The 22,980-nt window shown below is 40.0% G+C and overlaps 2 protein-coding genes across 2 annotated transcripts in view; both read left to right on the top strand.

Annotated features, from left to right (window-relative positions):
* Positions 1–15,922, top strand: part of LOC115177892 (uncharacterized) — a 47,341-nt gene extending 31,419 nt beyond the window's left edge. Inside the window, 3 exon segments of the mRNA XM_029738887.1 lie at positions 6,005–6,129; positions 6,243–6,420; positions 14,131–15,922. Of these exon segments, the coding sequence (XP_029594747.1) occupies positions 6,005–6,129; positions 6,243–6,420; positions 14,131–15,218 (1,391 nt within the window). The 3' untranslated portion in view covers positions 15,219–15,922.
* Positions 1–22,980, top strand: part of LOC115178195 (zinc finger protein 658B-like) — a 1,063,446-nt gene that overhangs the window by 67,338 nt on the left and 973,128 nt on the right. The gene's annotated exons all lie outside the window — the stretch shown is intronic.

Raw genomic sequence — 22,980 nt, 5'->3', positions numbered from 1 at the left:
ACACAACGACGCCTCCCTACTGTGCCCTTTTTGCCCCGAGGCACATTCATGTCTGCAGATAGGAATTTGGGCATGTGAACACCACTGGTGGCAGGAGTAGAAGGGACAGAGGTAGAGGGGACAGAAGGTGATGCAGAAGACTTGCTGTAGCCAGAAAGCTCCCGGATGAGCAGCTTTCTGAAGGCTAGCTGTGTCATGGAGGTCTGTCCAGAGCTCTTAGCCATTTCCTTCTGGAGGATGAATGCATTCACCACAGCAATGTCAATGAAGTGATAGAACAATGTCCTGTACCATTTCATTGTCTTGTGGAGAACATTGTAGTAGCCTATCAGAGCGTCTGACAGGTCCACACCTCCCATGCTCTTGTTGTAGGATCCACGATAGTCTTGTCTCTCTCCTGTGTGAACGAGAACATCAAATGCTTAGCAGGACAGGAAAATGGTCCAATTCACGCACTAATCAAGAGAACATCCCTGGTAATCATTACTGCCTCCGATCTGGCGGACTCACTAAACACACGTTTCAATTGTAGATTGTCTGAGAGTTGGAGTGTGTCCCTGGCTATCCGTAAATAAAATAAACAAGAAAATGGCCCCATCTGGTTTGCTTAATATTAGGAATTTGAAATGATTTATACTTAAGTACATTTTAGACTTTTTACTTGTAATTTTCTATTAAGGTATCTTTACTTTTGCTCAAGTATGACAATTGCGTACTTTTCCCACCACTGTGATGCAAATGTTAAAGGAACGTTCCACAAAATGGGTGCATTTTGTGTCCCTTTGATATTTTAAGTAGAAATGATGCACTGTATATTATATTTTAAAAGCCTGTTATATTAGATTAAGTGCTCTTTAATATAGACTACATGGAAAATTCAATAAATCAAATTTTGAAGTTCCAAAAATATATGTACCAATTGCAGATTGCCCCTTAAACAATTCCTACAGTACTGAACAACATATTAAAGTGCAGAACTTCAGTATAATGCCCCTTTAATACAACACATTAGTTCAACAACTACATAGTTTGTGTCCCTGTTTTTAAGGCAGTACTCACTGGTGGTAATCGGATCTTCAGTCTCATTTTTCACTCCCAAAACGTCCTCATCCTCTTTTGAGATATCCTCCTCTTTTACTCCAAAAGGTTCTTCCTCCTCTTTCAATTTTACGACATTTTCCTGCTTCTACCTCTTTTTCCACTTTGACAACCTCTTTCCCATATTCCTCTTTCACTGTAATATCATCCTCTTGTTTCAATGTGATAGCCTCCTTTTTCATGTAACACATTTGCTAATTTAACAAGCAAATTACGTTTAAATGAACCAGTAGATAGGTAAACAGAATTATGTTCAAAACACTAAGAGTAGTATACATAAGATTGGTCTAAAGAGCTTCAGTGTTTCGGTTTTATGTTCGCTCGCAAACCACCACGGTGGTTGAATCAGAAGTCTTTTGTCGCTGTTGAAGAAGCCTCCTGTCCCGTCCACTAGATTATACGTCACGCAAGAAGCATCACCTGAAATACTCATATCGCCATCTGCTGACTGGAGTGGGTAACGCAAATTGGAAAAATATGAATTACAATGTTCAGTCTGGCAAGCAATGTCATAAGAAGTCATTTAAAAATAACCATATGTTATCTTCTCTTACTTCTTACAGCCAATACTTTACTCCAGGGCTGGCCTGCCCATTAGGCAGGATTAGGTGACAGATTGAAGATGGTGGCATATTCCTAGCTTAATTGACCAAGGCTCATCGCTAACAACACATAATAACACCTCACATAATGCTGCCCAAAAACAATGAAAACTTCTCTCACCCAGTGGCATATGGGCTATTTAGATGAGTGTTGGTTTCTCCCATCTCCACAGAGGAACTCCAGATCTCTGTCAGAGTGACCATCATGTTCTTGGTCACCTCCCTGACCAAGGCCCTTCTCCCCCGATTGCTCAGTTTTGCCAGGCGGCCAGCTCTAGGAAGAGTCTTGGTGGTTCCAAACTTTTCCATTTAAGAACGATGGAAGCCACTGTGTTCTTTGGAAACTTCAATGCTGTGGATACATTTTTTTTGTCTCCCTTCCCCAGATCTGTGCCTCGACATAATCTTGTGACGGCGCTCTACCGACAATTCCTTCGACCTCATGGCTTGGTTTTTGCTCTGACTTGCACTGTAAACTGTGGGGCCTTATATAGACAGGTGTGTGCCTTTCCAAATCATGTCCAATCAATTGAATTTCCCACAGGTGGACTCCAATCAATTTGTAAAAACATCTCAAGGATAATCAATGGAAACAAGATGCACCTGAGCTCAATTTCAATTCTCATAGCAAAGGGTCTGAATACTTATTTAAATAAGGTATTTCTGTTTAAAAAAAGATATACATTTGTAATAATTTCTAAAAACCAGAATACTTTCCAAAAGCACTGTATGTATAAACATGTATTTTCCTTTGTTTTCCACTAACCCTACCACCCCTTCCCTAATTGGAGGAAACTACTGCACAACAACTACTAGGCTTCTACGTCCAGCTTATACATACTATGTACATTTTACGGACACAATGTATTTTACAAAAGTTATATTTAGTTTGTTTTTAATCCTATCCTCAGTTACCCTAAGCCTCTCCCATCTATCTCTGAAGACCATCCAGTCCTATCCTTCAGTTACCCTAAACCTCTCCCATCTATCTCTGAAGACCATCCAGTCCTATCCTTCAGTTACCCTAAACCTCTCCCATCTATCTCTGAAGACCATCCAGTCCTATCCTTCAGTTACCCTAAACCTCTCCCATCTATCTCTGAAGACCATCCAGTCCTATCCTTCAGTTACCCTAAACCTCTCCCATCTATCTCTGAAGACCATCCAGTCCTATCCTTCAGTTACCCTAAACCTCTCCCATCTATCTCTGAAGACCATCCAGTCCTATCCTTCAGTTACCCTAAACCTCTCCCATCTATCTCTGAAGACCATCCAGTTCTATCCTTCAGTTACCCTAAACCTCTCCTATCCATCTCTGAAGACCATCCAGTTTGATTTCTATTTGCAATATATTTTTAACTGTGTTGTTTCACAAAAGTTCTTGACCTTTTATATTCTCATAGTTGCTACAGATTGTAAAAAAAAATATATGTTTTTGCTAAAAGTATTATTATATTATTGATCAATTGAATATGACTTTTCAAATCACCCAGTAGTGCTGTCTGCAGAGTTAGCTCCAGGTAAATGTTGCCATTCCTTGACATGAGACCAAAACAAGCTACATATGGGCAGTACCAAAACAAATGATCTAATGATTCTGTCTCTTCGCAGCTAAATCTGCAGAGAGGTTCATTGTATCCCCCATATATAGAACATTGTATTGGTTGCAAGAATTTTGTATAATAATTCAAATTGAAAAATTCAAAGTTTTGAATCTGGCATCATTCATAATTTTCTTAAACCAATTTTGGTCTTTAATGCAGGGCTGACAGACAAGTGTCTTACTTTTTCCCCTTTCCGCAATTTTTGTGGTAATGCTGCAATTACTTGGTTGTAATTTTGGGTAGTGCAGACATTTCCACATATTTTTGTTAGCTGCATGTGTGACAACTCCACCAGTCCTATTTATGATATAATTTACAAAGATTATACCTTTTTATGTATTCAATTTTACTTTTATTTTTTTATCGTTTAGTATATTTGAGTTTAACCACAATTTTTGTTGTATTATTTGTTCTGTCTTTTCTAGTGGATTAAACTGAAATTGCAACCATTTCTATGGCTTGTATTACCGCCTGCCGTACCAGGCGGTAATACAGCCCGACAGGATGCTTTCATTGTGCATCTGTAAAAATGTGTGAGGGTTTTAGGCGACAAGACACATTTCTTGTGCCTCCTGATGTTGAAGAGGCTCTGTTGCGCCTTCTTCACCACACTGTGTTCTTGGGGTCCTTCAATGCTGCAGAAGTGTTTTGGTACCCTTCCCAAGATTTGTGCCTCGACGCAATCCTGTCTCGGAGCTCTATGGACAATTCCTTCTACCTCATGGCTTGGTTTTTGCTCTGACACTCTGATAGCAAGGGGTCTGAATACTTACTGTTATGTAAATAAGGTATTTCTGCTTTTTTATCTTCAATAAATTAGCTACCTTTTCTAAAAACCTGTTTTTGCTTTCTCATAATGGGGTATTGTGTAGATTGCTGATAGAGAACCAGTTCGGAATATGTACTTTTTTAAAATCCATTTTAAAATAAGGCTGTAACTTAAACAAAATGTGGAAAAAGTCAAGGGGTCTGAATACTTTCCGAATGCACTGTACAAACATCACATTGAATATTCACCTCACACCTCAAAAAGCTCCATGAGGAAGAAAGGATTCCCAGATTATCTTTTAGATGTTCTGTCTTCAGGATGTTCTGGGTTGATGGCTGTGGGAGAGGGGAGGAGCAGTTGAGTGAGCTGGGGCCTTTTATTGCCCTTCCTCTGGGAGCCTGTCAGCTTGTGACATGATGAGAGAGTGAGAGAGGGTCTACCTGTTAGATATTCAGTTAGGCAAATTTAACAATGACTTGCAGGCAGTGAGTTTAGAATAACTATGACAAAAAATGAATACAAATTATACCACCACCCAAAAGGGCACTTTAGAGACTGGAAGGGTAAAGGGTCATGTGCTCTACACAGGTAGAGCCCCATCTGTCCATGTAGCCTTTTGCAAAGTGGGCACTGCTTCATGTGGCAACACCAACACTCACCTAAATAGCCCATATACCACTGGGTGAGAGAAATTGTCATTATTTTTGGGCAGCATTATGTGAGGTGTTATGTGTTGTTAGCGATGAGCCTTGGTCAATTTATCTCTGAATATGCCTCTTCAATCTGTCACCTAATCCTGCCTAATGGGCAGGTCAGTCCTGGAGGAAAGTGTTCGCTGTAAGAAGTAAGAGAAAACAACATCTGGTTGTTTTTAAATGACTTCTTATGACATTGCTTGCCAGAATAAACATTGTAATGGAGATTTTTCTCCAGTCTGCGTTACCAACTCCAGCCAGCAGAGGGCGATGTGAATATTTCAGGTGATGCTTCTTGAATGACGTGTAATCTAGTGGACTAGACGGAAAACGTCTTCAACAGCGACAAAAGGCTTCTGATTCAACCAACGCGGTGGTTTGCTAGCAAACCTAAAACCGAAACATTTAAGCTCTTTAGACCAATCTTGTGTATATTACTCTTAGTGTTTTGAACATAATTATATTTACGTATCTACTCGTTCATTTAAATTGATACTGCACTAGGCTATTTGCCCGGAGCATGAGCTCACTAAACTAGAAGGAGAAAGAAGCTCTGGTGAAAGGAGAGGAAGAAGCTTTCAGAATGAAAAAGGAGGAAGAGGAGGCTATTACAGTGAAAGAGGAAGAGGATGATATTACAGTGAACGAGGAAGATGGGAAAGAGGTTGTCAGAGTGGAAGAGGAGGTGGTGGAATCTTTCAGAATCAAAAAGGAGGATGATGCCGTAACATTGAAAGAAGAGGAAGAACCTTTTGGAGTAAAAGAGGAAGAGGAAGACGTTTTAGGAGTGAAAAAGGAGGAGGAGGAGGCTGAATATCAGATTTACACCAGTGAGTACTGTCTTGAAAACAGGGGCACAAACTATGCATTTGTTGAACTAATGTGGGGTTTTAAGGGGCATTATACTTCAGTTTTCCACTTGAATATGTTGTTCAGTACTGTAGGAATTTTTTAAGGGGCAATCTGCCATTGGTACATACATTTTTGGGACGTTTAAATTAGATGTATTGAATTCTCCATGTGGTCTATATTAAAGTTCACCTCATCTAATACAACAGGCTGTTAAAATTCAATATTGGAGCATAATTTCTTCTTAAAATATCAAAGGGATGCAAAACGCATCCATTTCGTGGAATGACCATTTTACAGTTGCTTCACAAACAATGTTCTACAAAATCATGATGAAAGTGGCTAATTCCGGCCTAAGTCACTGTGATTGCAATAGACTGTCATAAGTTTACCATCTGTTTGATGTTGTCGTTCACACAGGAGAGAGACGTGACTATTGTGGATCCTCTGGGGAGCCTCAACAACATCCTGATGAGGCAGAGAAGAGTCTCTCCAGATCAGAACACCAGATGGTACAGCTTGCTCTATCGGGGTCTGGGCTGGGTTTCTGTAAAGGACTTCATGACAACCGTGACATCAGCATCCATAATGATATGTGTCTATGTCCCCTCTTTATGGTTACCAGGACAACGCTAGCCCATCCTCCCTCCCGGAGTCCCTGTGTTGTGTCTCTCCTGGTAGCACCTTACTGCTGGGTATGAAGAGGTTGTCTGTGCTGCTGGTGGACTGCAGGAAAACAACGGGGCTGAGTGGAACTGTGAGAGGAGGAGAAGAGAAGAAAGGATCAGATTTGACTCATCAAAGTAAGTGCTGTAGGTTAGTTCGAACAAATACAATAGATCTGCCCACTGGTATCTATTACCAGAAAGTATCAAGATGATCTGATGTAAGGTGCATGTTTTACAAAAACATTTCCTTAAAACATTATGGATGTTACATTGTCTGTCCCAGTCAACCCCCCCCCCCCTATCTTTACAAGACTCTAGAACACAAACTAAACTCAAGACACTTCAATGTGGTCTGTATTGCTTCATTAACATCTGATCTACAGATATATTATTCTACACTACTGGTCAAAAGTTTTAGAACACCTACTCATTCAAGGTTTTTTTTTTTTTTTTTTTACTATTTTCTGCATTGAAGACATCAAAACTATGAAATACCACATATGGAATCATGTAGTAACCAAAAAAGTGTTAAATAAATCAAAATATATTTTATATTTGAGATTCTTCAAAGTAGCCACCCTTTACCTTGATGACAGCTTTGAACGCTCTTGGCATTCTCTCAACCAGCTTCATGAGGTAGTCAGCTGGAATGCATTTCAATTAATAGGTGTGCCTTGTTAATTTGTGGAATTTATTTCCTCAATGCTTTTTAGCCAGTCAGTTGTTGTTACAAGGTAGGGGTGGTATACTGAAGAAAGCCCTATTTGGTAAAAGACCAAGTCCATATTATGGCAAGAACAGCTCAATTAAGCAAAGAGAAATGACAGTCCATCATTTCCTTTAAGATATGAAGGTCAGTCAATCAGGAAAATTTCAAGGACTTTGAAAGTTTCTTCAAGTGCAGTTGCAACAACCATCAAGCACTGTGATGAAACTGGCTTTCATGAGGACCACCACAGAAATGTAAGGCCCAGAGTTACTTCTGATGCAGAGGATAAGTTCATTAGAGTTACCAGCCACAGAAATTGCAAACCAAATAAATGTTTCAGAGTTTGTTAGGTTCTTATTTTTCAGAGTAAATAACCCACAGACACTAGATAAGCTTTTACCCAAGTTTAATTCTTCCCAAAGGTTCTGTACAGCTGTAATCAGACAACTCAACATTTGTCCCACTCAGATATATATATCCCACTTAAGACACTCCTCCTTCTCTCCAATCCTTCTTATGGTTTAACAGGAAAGAGTTAAAAGGGTAACAGGATGCCAAACCTTTATTACCCCCTTAAGGGGATCTGACCTCACCCCTCATTTCCTGTCCTCAACCCCTCCTTCACCTAATCCACAGATATCCATCTGTCTTCCCTATATCAAACACGTCGCTCTCCTCTCCTCCATCAAACACATTCCAAAGCCTTCTGGCTTTCCACAGAGAACCCTTAACTTTCTCCTTTGAGTCTATGCTTCTTTTCTATCATTTATTTAATATCTCAATGTTCAAAATGTCGAACTCAACAGTCCCTCCTCTTGAACAATAGCATCCTAATGTTCAATTCACATAAGCTTGGAAATTGCTAATAAATGTATAAACAATGATAATTAAACATGAATTTAAAAAACAAACAAATTATTATAAAACATGATTTTTTAAAAAATAAACAGAAGAACAGACAGTCACCGCGAGGTGTACAAATTCAGAGACTTATAGCCCCCGAACTATGATCACACAACAAAATGCCTTTCCCATCTATCATCACACAACAAAATGCCTTTCCCATCTATCATCACACAACAAAATGCCTTTCCCATCTATCATCACACAACAAAATGCCTTTCCCATCTATCATCACGCAACAAAATGCCTTTCCCATCTATCATCACACAACAAAATGCCTTTCCCATCTATCATCACGCAACAAAATGCCTTTCCCATCTATCATCACGCAACAAAATGCCTTTCCCATCTATCATCACACAACAAAATGCCTTTCCCATCTATCATCACGCAACAAAATGCCTTTCCCATCTATCATCACGCAACAAAATGCCTTTCCAGCTGAATCTTCGGTCTTGTTATATGTCAGATGGAGCGGCTTTTAGTTTCTCCACATCCCCGTTCTGGTTCATAAGAGAGTGATCGCACAAGACTTGGAGAGCAACAAAAAAACATAAAACATAACAGTATTAACAATGTGATAAGCTATGCATATTATATATGCATAAAAACCGAAATCTGAGACCATGACAATTCCACTCTCTCTTCACCTGACTCTATGCCTCCAGGATACTTTCCTGCTGGGTTCCACAAAAATGAAAGCTCTAAAAAGCTTCCCCATGCTTTCACCCAGTCTTCCCCTTTCGGCCCCAGGTTCCGAAAGAAAAAATATATACTGTCAAGGAGGTGTGTAAACAAAACTCCTTAAAAATTTGGCAAGATAAGAAGTTGGGGTATGGGGGAGACAAAATACTGATACCTACATATAAAAACATTTTGGTTTACCCCAAGTCATGTCATTTTCACTTTGTTCCCCTTCTCCATTTGACCTGATAAGCACGACACCTGATATGCAAGTGTGTATCCATAATCCACATTCCATCCTCTTTAGGTAACTCAGCACTGTATATGCTTTCACATCAATGCCTTCAACATTTTGTTCACAGTACAATTACCCCTCTATCCTCTATCATATGATGCATTAACCAATAAAGCAGCTAAACCCCAAACCAACTATGATGTTTATGTTAGTTCCCAGACCCAACCCATCTATCTCTTACAGTGGACTCTAGTCTCTCTCTCGCTCCGCTTCCTCTGTCATGGTGTCTTCACTCACCCATTATGCAGCTGGACCTCACTTCACGTGAGAACTATGCACCCCCCAAGGAATGACATGACGATCTTAACCCCTGCAGGTACTGTACGGAGTAGTGTGTCTCTCAAACCAATAAATAGTTAGCAGGGCGTATACCACCCCCCTGTCTTTCACCACCCCCTCCCCTGTCCTTCATCCCCCCCGTCCTTCACCACCCTCCCTGTCCTTCACCCCCCCCGTTCTTCACCCCCCCGTTCTTCACCACCCCCCTGTGATTCACCCCCCCTGTTCTTCACCCCCCCGTCCTTCACCACCCTCACCTGTACTTCACCACCCCCCCTGTCTTTCACCACCCCCCCTGTCCTTTTCCACCCCCCCTGTCCTTCACCACCCCCCCTGTGCTTCACCACCCCCCCTGTGCTTCACCACCCCCCCCTGTGCTTCACCAGGCGCTTATCATTCTAGGGTGTCTTCTTCAGATATCGTTTACAGTTCATTTTCCCAACGTCACATGTAACTTTTTCCTGTCACATTTCATGGCCCTTGATAATGTCCCGATTTTAATATCCAGGTTGATTCTTGCGTTTCTCCCACGTACACAAGTCTCTCACCTGAGCTTGTTCTCTCTCTCCACGCTCACTCCACACGCGCTCTCAGCACCCCGGCCCTGGTTTATGGCTCGGACTCAGATAGGAGTGGTCACTGTCTCTCTCATTGCACGCCTTTTGTCGCTCTTTCTTCAGCCAGTTAGGGAGGGTTTTGAGGTTAACACACACTATGGTCAAATTATTTCTACCATGCATTAAAACACGATCTGACGTCACCTTCCATGATAACCGAAAAAAAACACAGATCATAACAACAGTTAAGTTCATTACATTTCTGTTTCAGGAAACTAGACAAACATTGACGATATGACGAATTATGACATTAACCTTTTCTTAATACCATCTCTAACACAAATGTCAAAAAGCATAACATTGTTACTGCTAAAAAAAATCATTTTCTAAATTAGTCCATACTCCCTTATTCTACTGGCGACCCCTAGGAAGAGTTATCAGATCATGAAGATGGCACCCTAACCTCTCACAGAATTCCCACACCACGATCCCAATCTGGTGAAATTTATATCACAACAAAAACACCACATGAAATCAGCAATACATATATCACAGTCCATTTGAAGTTACTGTCATCCCTTATTAACATATATTTTCCTTCCTATATGCAGCCTGAACACAGTACCACTGTATAGGTACCCCAAAAACCAGGACCTCAGGGAACTGGTCATTTACCCCTTTCAAACACATGATTAAAAAAAACATGTTCAATCAAAAATTAACAACTCTTTATAAGTCCCTACAGAAATAATAATAATCTCCTAAAGTAATGGTACCATTTGGATAGAGAATGGTGTTTCTCATGAATCTTATAATGAAACCCCCCGTCTATTTAATTCCTAATGAAGTTGATCATTCTTCATTAGGAATTTTTAATATTCAGGGCCTTCGACACCATTAAAATGTGACACCATTAAAATGTTTCCTCTCCCTTTCTTTCCCTGTCCTTCGGAATCCATTTAAATACCTCTTCAAAACATCTCATTCTCTTCTCTGTAACCATCATACCACATTAAAAAAAATAAAAGTTCATTTTTGGTTTGGTAACCCCAATGCTAATTTCTCGTGACCCCTCCACCCTTTCGTCCATTCCAGAATCCCATTCCAGAATCCCATTCCAGAATAAGACGACATCAGATGTAAATGTATTTAAAAATAAAACCACATAAAACGTCTAATGATCTAGACAAACCCTAAGACCTTCTGCATTTGCAATGAGTGTTCGGTCATATCATTTAAATGTGTTGCCTTTAGAATCCATTCCCCTGGCATTTAGCCTAGAATCTACAACCCTAAATATGCTTTCCTGTGGCAAATTTAGCCAATTTCTCATCGTAAGGAATCCGCAATATATACATGTGGTTCCATAACACTTTCTCTCACCAAGGCAGTCGCCTTACCCATTTCGTCTGCTCTACGATTACCTGTGGTGATTTCATCTGTACGACTAGTATGAGCTTCACATTTCACCAGTGCTACTTTACTGGTTAACTGATATTCTTCTAATAATCACCACTGCTACTTTACTGGTTAACTGATATTCTTCTAATAATTACCTCCAGACCATTTTTATTGGTGTTCCTGTCGCTGTTAACCTGCCCCGTGGTGACCACAATGTACCGAAATCATGAACTACTCCAAATGCATATCACACACAGCGTACCCCGTTACTCTGTTCCCTTCTGTGTTCATGTAACTAGAGCCATCTGTGTACAATACTTTTCCCGATTCCAATGCTGTCTCCTGCAAATCAGGCCTAGGTTTTGGAGTAATCTGATCTGGGTCACATGTATGCGATTCACCCTCCCCATGCAACAACATTAACGACGCAGGATTCAAAGCACCAATCTTATGAAATTGTAGATTTTCCCCATTTAACATTAACTCCCAGTTTGTCCATCTTGCACTAGTAAAATGTTGTGCTTTCGTGCTGTCCACTATGGTTGCTACTGCGTGTGGAACATACAAATCTATTTAGTTTTTTACCATTGTACTGGAAGCCGTGTTATGCAACACAATTTCTGTCGCCTGTACTACCCTTAAAAATTGAAAACCTCAAATATGTGGGACACACTCGCCAACAGCCAGTGAAATAGCAGGGCGCCAAATTTAAAACAACAAGAATTCCATAATTCAAATTTCTCAAACATACAACTATTATATCCCATTTTAAAGATACACTTCTCGTTAATCCAACCACATTGTCCGATTTCAAAAAGGCTTTACGACGAAAGCATAACATTAGATTATGTTAGGACAGCGCCTAAACAAGAATAACCACACAGCCATTTTCCAAGCAAGGAGAGGTGTCACAAAAACCTGAATTAGAGATAAAATTAATCACTAACCTTTGATGATCTTCATCAGATGGCACTCATAGGACTTCATGTTACACAATACATGTATGTTTTGCTCGATGAAGTTCATATTTATATCCAAAAACCCCATTTTACATTGGCGTGTAATGTTGAGAAATGTTTTGCCTCCCAAAATCATCCCGGGAGAATGAGCACATCAATTAAAAGAAATACTCATCATAACCGTTGATAAAATATACAACTGTTATTCAAAGAATTATAGATACACTTCTCAATGCAACCGCTGTGTCAGATTTCAAAAAAACTTTACAGCGAAAGCACACTTTGCAATAATCTGAGTACAGCGCAAAGACACCAAACCCGCCATTTTGTGGAGTCAGCAAATCTCAGAAATAGTATTATAAATATTCACTTACCTTTGATGATCTTCATCAGAATGCACTCCCAGGAATCCCAGTTCCACAATAAATGTGGTTTTGTTCGATAAAGTCCATCATTTATGTCCAAATACCTCCTTTTTGTTTGCGCGTTCAGTCCACTACTCTAAATACAGGAAGCGCGCGGAAAATGTCACGACGAAAAGTCAAAGAAAATTCTATTTACGTTCGTAGAAACATGTTAAACGATGTATAGCATCAATCTTTAGGATGTTTTTAACATAAATCTTCCATAATATTCCAACCGGACGATTCCAATGTCTTCAAAAAAGAAAAGAAACGCAGCTACTCTCACGTGAGTGCGCGCCACTGAGCTCATGTCATTTCCACAGTCATCTGATTCCATATGCTCTTATTCTCTCCCCATTCACAGTAGAAGCATGAAACAACGTTCTAAAGACTGTTGACATCTAGTGGAAGCTGTAGGAAGTGCAAAATGACCCCATAGACACTATGTTAGATAGGCAATCACTTGAAAGAACTCCGAACCTCAGATTTCCCACTTCCTGGTTGGATTTTTTCTCAGGTTTTTGCCTGCCATATGAGTTCTGTTATACTCAGACATCATTCAAACAGTTTTAGAAACTTCAGAGTGTTTTCTATCCAAATCTACTAATAATATGCATATCCTACCTTCTGGGCCTGTGTAGCAGGACGTTTACTCTGGGCACGCTTTTCATCCGGACGTCAAAATACTGCCCCCTACCCCAAAGAAGTTAACACTTGTGGTTACTACATGATTCCATATGTGTTTTTAATAGTTTTGATTACATTAAATTCCCTGGCAACAGCTCCAGTGGACATTCCTGCAGTCAGCATGCCAATTGCATGCCAATCTGTGGCATTGTTGTGACAAAACTGCACATTTTAGAGTGGCCTTTTATTATCCCCAGCACAAGGGGATAATAATAATCAAGCTGTTCAATCAGCATCTTGACATACCACACCTGTGAGGTGGATGGATTATCTTGGCAAAGAATAAATGTTCACTAACTGGGATGTGAAGAATTATACAATCTTTTTTTCAGCTCATGAAACATCCAACACTTCACATGTTGCAATTATATTTTTGTTTATTGTAGTTACTATCAGTTTTAGGAACATCTCCCCAAAATATTTCACCTTATTTTTTACTTTACCCAAAATATGACATCAGTGACAGTCAAAATGTTGAAAACCTGTGAACGTCTAAATAAGATATTGGGCCATTTAAACAGCATGTGTTGAACCCTTTCGACAACGGGGAGATGTTACTGATGTGCTTTGTGTCTTCGACGTAAAAACAAATTTTGGACTTCCACTTCAAATGACTTTTTTACTTATTTTATGTATAAGGAAGTGTGTAGGTCGCATTCTGTATCATACAGCTATGAAAGTTATATATTTAGAACCACCTGCTCGATTGGAATCCATCGATGTCTGTGTCTTGAGTGTCCTAGAACTGTTTCGTTTTTTGTGTCCTGACTTGTAAAACAGAATGAATAAGTCATGTAAACATTATCAGTAATTACCAGGAAGCTCTACAACATTTGTTTTAAAATCACACCAAGATTGTTAACTGGCCTCAGGTTATTGAGGGATCTGATTAGATTTTACTCTCGTAGCAAGGCTGTTTTATCATCTGGAAGTTTTATTCAGGTCTCTATTTAAAAATTAAACACAGTGTCTTTGGCAGGAGAAAGACCAGACTCAGAGGAACCAGAGCCAGGGACGTCCAAACCAGCAAGACGACACCACTGCTCCCAGTGTGGAAAGAGTTTTAACCAGAAAAGCTACCTGAAAATACATGAGAGAATACACACAGGGGAGAAACCTTACCACTGCTCCCAGTGTGGGAAGAGATTTAAGCGGTTAGACGCCCTCGAAGGGCATGAGCGTATACACACAGGGGAGAAGCCTTACCACTGCTCCCAGTGTGGAAAGAGTTTTAAGCAGAAAAGCTACCTGAAAATACACGAGAGAATACACACAGGGGAGAAGCCTCACCACTGCTCTCAGTGTGGCAAGTGTTTTAACCTGTTAGGGGCACTGAAGCAACATGAGAGAATACACACAGGGGAGAAGCCTTACCACTGCTCTCAGTGTGGCAAGTGTTTTAACCTGTTAGAGGCCCTGAAACAACATGAGATAATTCACACCGGGGAGAAGCCTTACCACTGCTCCCAGTGTGGAAAGACTTTTAGCACGGTATGTAACCTGAAAATACATGAGAGAATACACACAGGGGAGAAGCCTTACCACTGCTCCCACTGTGGAAAGAGTTTTAGCCAGGCAGGTAACCTGAAAATACATGAGAGAATACACACAGGGGAGAAGCCTTACCACTGCTCTCAGTGTGGCAAGTGTTTTAACCTGCTAGGGGCCCTGAAACAACATGAGATAATACACACAGGGGAGAAGCCTTACCACTGCTCCCATTGCGAGAAGAGTTTTAAGCGGTTAGAATCCCTCGAAGGTCATGAGCGTATACACACAGGGGAGAAGCCTTACCACTGCTCCCAGTGTGGAAAGACTTTTAATCGTTTAAGGGACTGCAAAAACCATGAGAGAATACACACAGGGGAGAAGCCTTACCACTGCTCTCAGTGTTGCAAGTGTTTTAACCTGTTAGGGGCCCTGAAACAACATGAGAGAATACACACAGGGGAGAGGCCTTACCACTGCTCCCAGTGTGGGAAGAGTTTTAACCATTTATGGAACCTGAAAAGACATGAGAGAATACACACAGGAGATAATAATTACTTCTCCTAGTGTGAATATTTAACATCACATTGACTTAATTATTCTAGTGTGTAAATTGATATTTTACATCACATTGACTTAAAATTCATCAGAGAACTTACACAGTGCTCCAATTGTCTTATATTGTTGACTGAGAATGTGTTTACCTGTTTATAACATATGAAATTGAATTGTACAAAGTATACTCAAACATGTATTTTTTTATTAGAAAACATGAAGTGAATATGGAGTATTTCTGTTTGAATATAAAGTAGATCAGATTACTTCTGTTTTAAATGGTATTTTTTTAAACTCTGACTGTGTTTGTGTTTATCTGAGTGTCATTCCATTAGCACTACAGATAATCAAGTGATATTTGGATGTGATGCATTTGTTCCATTGTTTACATTTGCATTGTTGGTCCACTGATGATTTAATGAAATGAAAATGATCACAGACTCTGTAATGCAAAATGTTAATTGTATGTGTCCACATATCTGAGTGTGACTAACCTTGTGAAACTGACCTATTATAATCTCCTGTTCCTGGGAGTATCATCCTGCATTGCAAACTAGCTGCACCTGTGCCCTTGAATGAATAAAGTCCCTCCCAGGAACAGGAAACTATAAAGAAATGTGCTCATCACCCAATGCTTCAGGAATTCAGACTGTCTCCTCTGCGCTGTGTAACTCTGTTATTCTCTCTGAGCTCAGAAATAAAGAATCTTGGTTTGACTTGGAGTCCAGAAGATCCTTATTTTATAATATCCACCACAACTCACCCACGGATTGCTGTTCCATCATTGTCTCAATGAAGAGTTCCTTGTTCCACTTTCCTGGGAGGCATTTACAAGCCTCCCACTGGTTGAATAAATGTTGTGTCCGCGTCATTTCAACAAAACAAATCCAGGTGATGATGTTTGATTAATGTGGAAAACTGATTGGATTTGTAAAAAGCCATCAACATCAGATATTTTTTATTTTTCACCGAACTGGCAACCTACATGTATATCTCACTGGTCACCCCCAAAGCCAATTCCTCTTTTGGTCGTCTTTCCTTCCAGTGCTCTGCTGCCAATGACTGGAACGAATTGCAAAAATCTCTTAAGCTGGATACTCATATCTCCCTCACTAGCTTTAAACACCAGCTGTCAGAGCAGCTCACTGATCACTGCACCTGTACATAGATGGGCTGTTTACAGATGGGCTATCTACCTACCTCATCCCCATACTGTTTTTATTTATCTTGCTCCTTTGCACCCCAGTATCTCTACTTGCACATTCATCTTCGGCACATCTACCATTCCAGTGTGTAATTGCTATATTGTAATTACTATTTATTGCCTTAACTTACCTCATTTGCACTCACTGTATATAGACTTTTTGTTTTCTTTTGTTCTACTGTATTATTGACTGTATGTTTTGTTTATTCCATGTGTAACTCTGTGTTGTTGTATGTGTCTAATTGCTACGCTTTATCTTGGCCAGGTCGCAGTTGCAAATGAGAACTTGTTCTCAACTAGCCTACCTGGTTAAATAAAGGTGAAATAAATTTAAAAAAATAATAATTTTAAACATCCGATGACAGGTGACATTTTGTGTTGATTTCATATTGAATTCACTTTAGTTGACAACTCAAAGAAATGTAAATAGAAACTATACGTTCACTGACGTCTGTGCCCAGTGTGATGGTTTGAAAAAGCAGCAGGAGTTGGATCAATATCCACCTTTGTTGTTAAGTTTCCATGCAATGTGTGACAGATTTCCATGTGAATATTCTAAAATATGCATATAACAATATACGCGCTTTCCCACCAGAAATGTTTGCATCAAACAGACTTATTGCGGATTAAAGGCTTTGCGTTATGACGTAGTGCACAAAAAAAACGTTTGCTGTTAAATTCCCATGTACCGAATGAAAAATACAAGTTAAATGGGTTTCCATCACATTTTCAACTCTACTGATGGTTTTAAACTGTTGCATGAAATAGCAAACGTGCTCTTGTCCCGTGTACTGTAGCCAACATCTCACATTACAGTGCTGGTAGGCTACCTACATGATGAGATTAGTATGGATAAGAGCCATATTATTTTATTTGTCAAATGGCAGCCAAGCATCAATCATCATGTCACCAGAATAGGACCATCAAAATGTATTGGAAAGGAGCATCAAGCTCATCACGTGCACTTTCACCACCCTGTGAAGTTCATAACTTATTTCATCTGTAGCCTAATAAACTACATGGGTTCCCAAGTCGTGGTGGGAGGACCACACAACATATCATCATGTGACTCCAAGTTAACTAATATGTGATGGTTATATAAATATTTGCTCATAAAGGAGTTTCCACCGCCAATTCTCGCTTATACATGTTTACTGACACAAAAAGACCCCACCATGTCAAACGAACTAACAAATCGTCTGTCTGCATTTATAAAATGGTAAAGGCATATCCTGTTTCCATCAGCCTGGTCATTACTTTTGAAATGGTTGGATCAATATCCACTTTCATGACATGGATTAAGCCTGATTTGGAATGTCTGAGTAGTTCTATATGATGTCATAATAGCCCCTCTGATAATCAAGTGATATTTGGAATGTCTGAGTAGTTCTATCTGATGTCATAATACATCCCTCTGATAATCAAGTGATATTTGGAATGTCTGAGTAGTTCTATCTGATGTCATAATACACACCTCTGATAATCAAGTGATATTTGGAATGTCTGAGTAGTTCTATCTGATGTCATAATACACCCCTCTGATAGTGATCCATTTGCTCCATTGTTTCCATTTCAGTTGGTTTCCCACTCTGATGATTTATATCTGTCAGAGGGGCTTTAAAGGAATAGTATGGTGACATCTTAGTGGGGCTTGAAATAAATAGTATGGTCACATTTTTAAGATTTGGCTCAGTATGCTTACAATGATCTGAAAAAATATAAACTATTTATTGCTAATGTATTTTCCTATTCAGCTTCTACATCTGCATAGAGGCAAACAGTATCTTAAAGTTTATAAAGTAATAATTATACACTTCTATTTTAACAATTTGAATTATTATTTATCAAAAACTCCTATACCAACAATACACTGCAGTGTTGAAGTCAAGAAGAGAATGGGCTGATGGGTGGTGGTGCTACTCTATAGGTAAGGCTGTCCAATATGAATGTTCAATACACACAATAGGTTGACTGGGGAGGTGATGTACCACAGTCAAAGTCCTGCAATAAGAGCTAAGACACTAATATTTGTGTAAACTATATATATTTGTGTTCTGTGGTTGTCCCTGAGTTGGCTGATATCCCTTTTCATGGGGTCACTCCATAGTTAAAGCTGAACAGTGACTATAGAACATCTACACCCCCTTTAACTTTTTTTCACATTTTGCTCCCTTAAAATTAAATCTAATAAGGGATTAAGTTAGATTTTATTGAACATGTTCTACAATTATTATTGTTTTATATCATAATTGAAGTATTCCGTCACCTACCCGAGTTAATACTTGGTGGAAGCCATTACAGTTTAGAATAATTTTCATTTAGATTCTACCAACTTTTCACAACTCTTTGTCAAAACTGCTTATTGAAGGACAGCGATATTTAAACCTGATTCTCTCTGATTTTTTCAGCAGATTTAAGTCAGGACTGAGAACAGACCACGTAGGAACACTCAACAAGTCTTGGAAAGCCATTCTGGTGTGTCTTGCGTTCTTTTTGTAATTTTTTGCACGCAGGAATGGGCACCTTGTTATGTTTCCCCAGGTGATCCCAGTTCAACATGACAAACTGCCTGTAGGCAGTGTAGCAGAACTTCCTGTAGGCAGTAAAGCAGAACTTCCTGTAGGCAGTGTAGCATAACTTCCTATAGGCAGTGTAGCATAACTTCCTGTAGGCAGTATAGCATAACTTCCTGTAGGATTTTAAAGGTGTGGTATTTCCTTCTGTTTTTTTAGTTTACCAAACGTATAGTTGAAGTTGGAAGTTGACATACACTTAGGTTGGAGTCATTAAAACTCGTTTTTCAACCATTCCACAAATTTCTTGTCAACAAACTATAGTTTTGGCAAGTCGGTTAGGACATCTACAGTGAGGGGAAAAAAGTATTTGATCCCCTGCTGATTTTTTACGTTTGCCCACTGACAAAGAAATGATCGGTCTATAATTTTAATGGTAGGTTTACTTGAACAGGGAGAGACAGAATAACAACAACAAAAATCCAGAAAAACACATGTCAAAAATTTTATACAATTATTTGCATTTTAATGAGGGAAATAAGTATTTGACCCCTCTGCAAAACATGACTTAGTACTTGGTGGCAAAACCCTTGTTGGCAATCACAGAGGTCAGACGTTTCTTGTAGTTGGCCACCAGGCTTGCACACATCTCAGGAGGGATCAGTCCCTACACCCAAAGAAGGGCACTGCGTTCATCCACCTCTGGCCTGCTCGCCTCCCTACCTCTGCGGAAGCACAGTTCCCGCTCAGCCTAGTCAAAACTGTTCGCTGCTCTGGCACCCCAATGGTGGAACAAGCTCCCTCACAACGCCAGGACAGCGGAGTCAATCACCACCTTCCGGAGACACCTGAAACCCCACCTCTTTAAGGGATACCTGGGATAGGATAAAGTAACCCTTCTAACCCCCCCCCCCCCAAAAAAAGATATAGATGTACTACTGTAAAGTGGTTGTTCCACTGGATATCATAAGGTGAATGCACCAATTTGTAAGTCACTCTGGATAAGAGCGTCTGCTAAATGACGTAAATGTAAATGGATTTTGTCCCACTCCTCTTTGCAGATCTTCTCCAAGTCCTTAAGGTTTCGAGGCTGACGTTTGGCAACTCGAACCTTCAGCTCCCTCCACAGATTTTCTATGGGATTAAGGTCTGGAGACTGGCTAGGCCACTCCAGGACCTTAATGTGCTTCTTCTTGAGCCAGTCCTTTGTTGCCTTGGCCGTGTGTTTTGGGTCATTGTCATGCTGGAATACCTATCCACGACCCATTTTCAATGCCCTGGCTGAGGAAAGGAGGTTCTCACCCAAGATTTGACGGTACATGGCCCCGTCTATCGTCCCTTTGATGGGGTGAAGTTGTCCTGTCCCCTTAGCAGAAAAACACCCCCAAAGCATAATGTTTCCACCTCCATGTTTGACGGTGGAGATGGTGTTCTTGGGGTCATAGGCAGCATTCCTCCTCCTCCAAACACAGCAAGTTGAGTTGATGCCAAAGAGCTCCATTTTGGTCTCATCTGACCACAACACTTTCACCCAGTTGTCCTCTGAATCATTCAGATGTTCATTGGCGAACTTCAGACGGGCATGTATATGTGCTTTCTTGAGCAGGGGGACCTTGCGGGCGCTGCAGGATTTCAGTCCTCACGGCGTAGTGTGTTACCAATTGTTTTCTTGGTGACTACGGTCCCAGCTGCATTGAGATCATTGACAAGGTCCTCCTGTGTAGTTCTGGGCTGATTCCTCACCATTCTCATGATCATTGCAACTCCACGAGGTGAGATCTTGCATGGAGCCCCAGGCCGAGGGAGATTGACAGTTCTTTTGTGTTTCTTCCATTTGCGAATAATCACACCAACTGTTGTCACCTTCTCACCAAGCTGCTTGGCGATGGTCTTGTAGCCCATTCCAGCCTTGTGTAGGTCTACAATCTTGTCCCTGACATCCTTGGAGAGCTCTTTGGTCTTGGCCATGGTGGAGAGTTTGGAATCTGATTGATTGATTGCTTCTGTGGACAGGAGTCTTTTATACAGGTAACAAGCAGAGGTTAGGAGCACTCCCTTTAAGAGTGTGCTCCTAATCTCAGCTCGTTACCTGTATAAAAGACACTTGGGAGCCAGAAATCTTTCTGATTGAGAGGGGGTCAAATACTTATTTCCCTCATTAAAATGCAAATCAATTTATAACATTTTTGACATGCGTTTTTCTGGAATTCTTTGTTGTTATTCTGTCTCTCACTGTTCAAATAAACCTACCATTAAAATTATAGACTGATCATTTCTTTGTCAGTGGGCAAATGTACAAAATCAGCAGGGGATCAAATACTTTTTTTCCTCACTGTATAAGATAGCATAACTTTCTGTAGGCAGTGTAGCATAACTTTCTGTAGGCAGTATAGCATAACTTCCTGTAGGCAGTATAGCATAACTTCCTGTAGGCAGTATAGCATAACTCCCTGTAGGCAGTGTATCATAACTTCCTGTAGGCAGTATAGCATAACTTCCTGTAGGCAGTATAGCATAACTTCCTGTAGGCAGTGTAGCATAACTTCCTGTAGGCAGTATAGCATAACTTTCTTGAGGCAGTGTAGCATAACTTCCTGTAGGCAGTGTAGCATAAGTTCCTGTAGGCAGTGTAGCATAACTTCCTGTAGACAGTATAGCATACCTTCCTGTAGGCAATGTAGCATAACTTCCTGTAGGCAGTATAGCATAAGTTCCTGTAGACAGTGTAGCATAAGTTCCTGTGAAAGTAGTGAAATAAATGACATGGAATGAAAAGGTGTGGTGTTTACTAATGAATATGTCCAATGTATATTGTGTGATCAAAATCTACTATAAAAATGAGTTTTCTTAGTTTACCATACTTAAATGCCAATCAACAATCCCAGCATGAACAGCAGCCTCAGAACACATTTTTATTTACAATGACAGCATGGCAAAATGCCTTCTGTGGGGCAGTAAACACAGATCTGGTAATTTTGAAGATGCTTTTTTATGAAGTTGTTAGCAAGAATAAACAATGTAACTAACATTTTCCCAAACTGCGTCACCCAAACTAGTCAGCAGATGATTTTTTCAAGTTGTTTCTTGCGTGACGTATAATCTAGTGGACCGGACCGTTCGACACAAGGCTACTGATTCAGACAGATCGGTAGCTTGCTAGCCAACGTTCTATACTGAAAACAGGTACATTCTGCAAGATTTTGTTGATGTGATAACAAAAATGTTATTCACTTCTGAATTCAGGATAATACTGTTTGTTTTATTTTACTTAAATGTTATTATTTATGTCTCATACTATGCGAATACAATACCAAGCAATGCAAGTAGATATTTGGAATGAAACCCAAAGCAGTTTTTGATCAAGAATTTATTAAGAAAACCAGTAGTCATGATTAGACTATGCTTCCTATTCAGGCATCATATAATGCACAGCCACATGTAAATACATCAACTCCACCAAAAAAACGTTTAAAACTTTAACATGACTACTGGTGATGTCATTATTTTCGTCACCATCCATCAATGGTTAAATTGCATTATTTTTCTTTGTACATGGTGTGCCCGCCTCCTGAGTCTGACTAGATGTCCACTCGGAATATCTCTTCTCTACCGTCGGCGACGAGCCCTGGGGGTACGAACAAAGGATCCAATTCTGGAAAGTCGTATTCTTGGTCGTAATGCTGGTGAGTTACCGCCGCTCTGATATCCAAATGTTATTTCCGGCTGTATGTAATAACACAACAAACGTTCTGGGCTAATAATGTAAGAAATAAGACAAAAACAAAACACTGCAAAGTTGCTTAGGAGCTAGAAGCAGAGTTTAGAATATGTCTCTTGGGATATTTTAACTTGGCACATACAGTGCATTGGGAAAGTATTCAGACCCTTGACCTTTTACCTTACAGCCTTCTTCTAAAATGGATTCAATCGTTTTTTCCCCCTCAATCTACACACAATCCCCCGTAATGACAAAGCGAAAACAGGTTTGTAGAATTGTTTTGCAATTTTTGTGGTGTTGTGAACAATTATAAATGTACACTGACACGTCGCGAACCAC

This window comes from Salmo trutta, chromosome 38 (assembly GCF_901001165.1).
Source record: "Salmo trutta chromosome 38, fSalTru1.1, whole genome shotgun sequence".
NCBI classification, from domain to species: domain Eukaryota; kingdom Metazoa; phylum Chordata; class Actinopteri; order Salmoniformes; family Salmonidae; genus Salmo; species Salmo trutta.
Note: the sequence above shows the minus strand (reverse complement) of the source record. Positions and strands in the feature narration are given on the sequence as shown.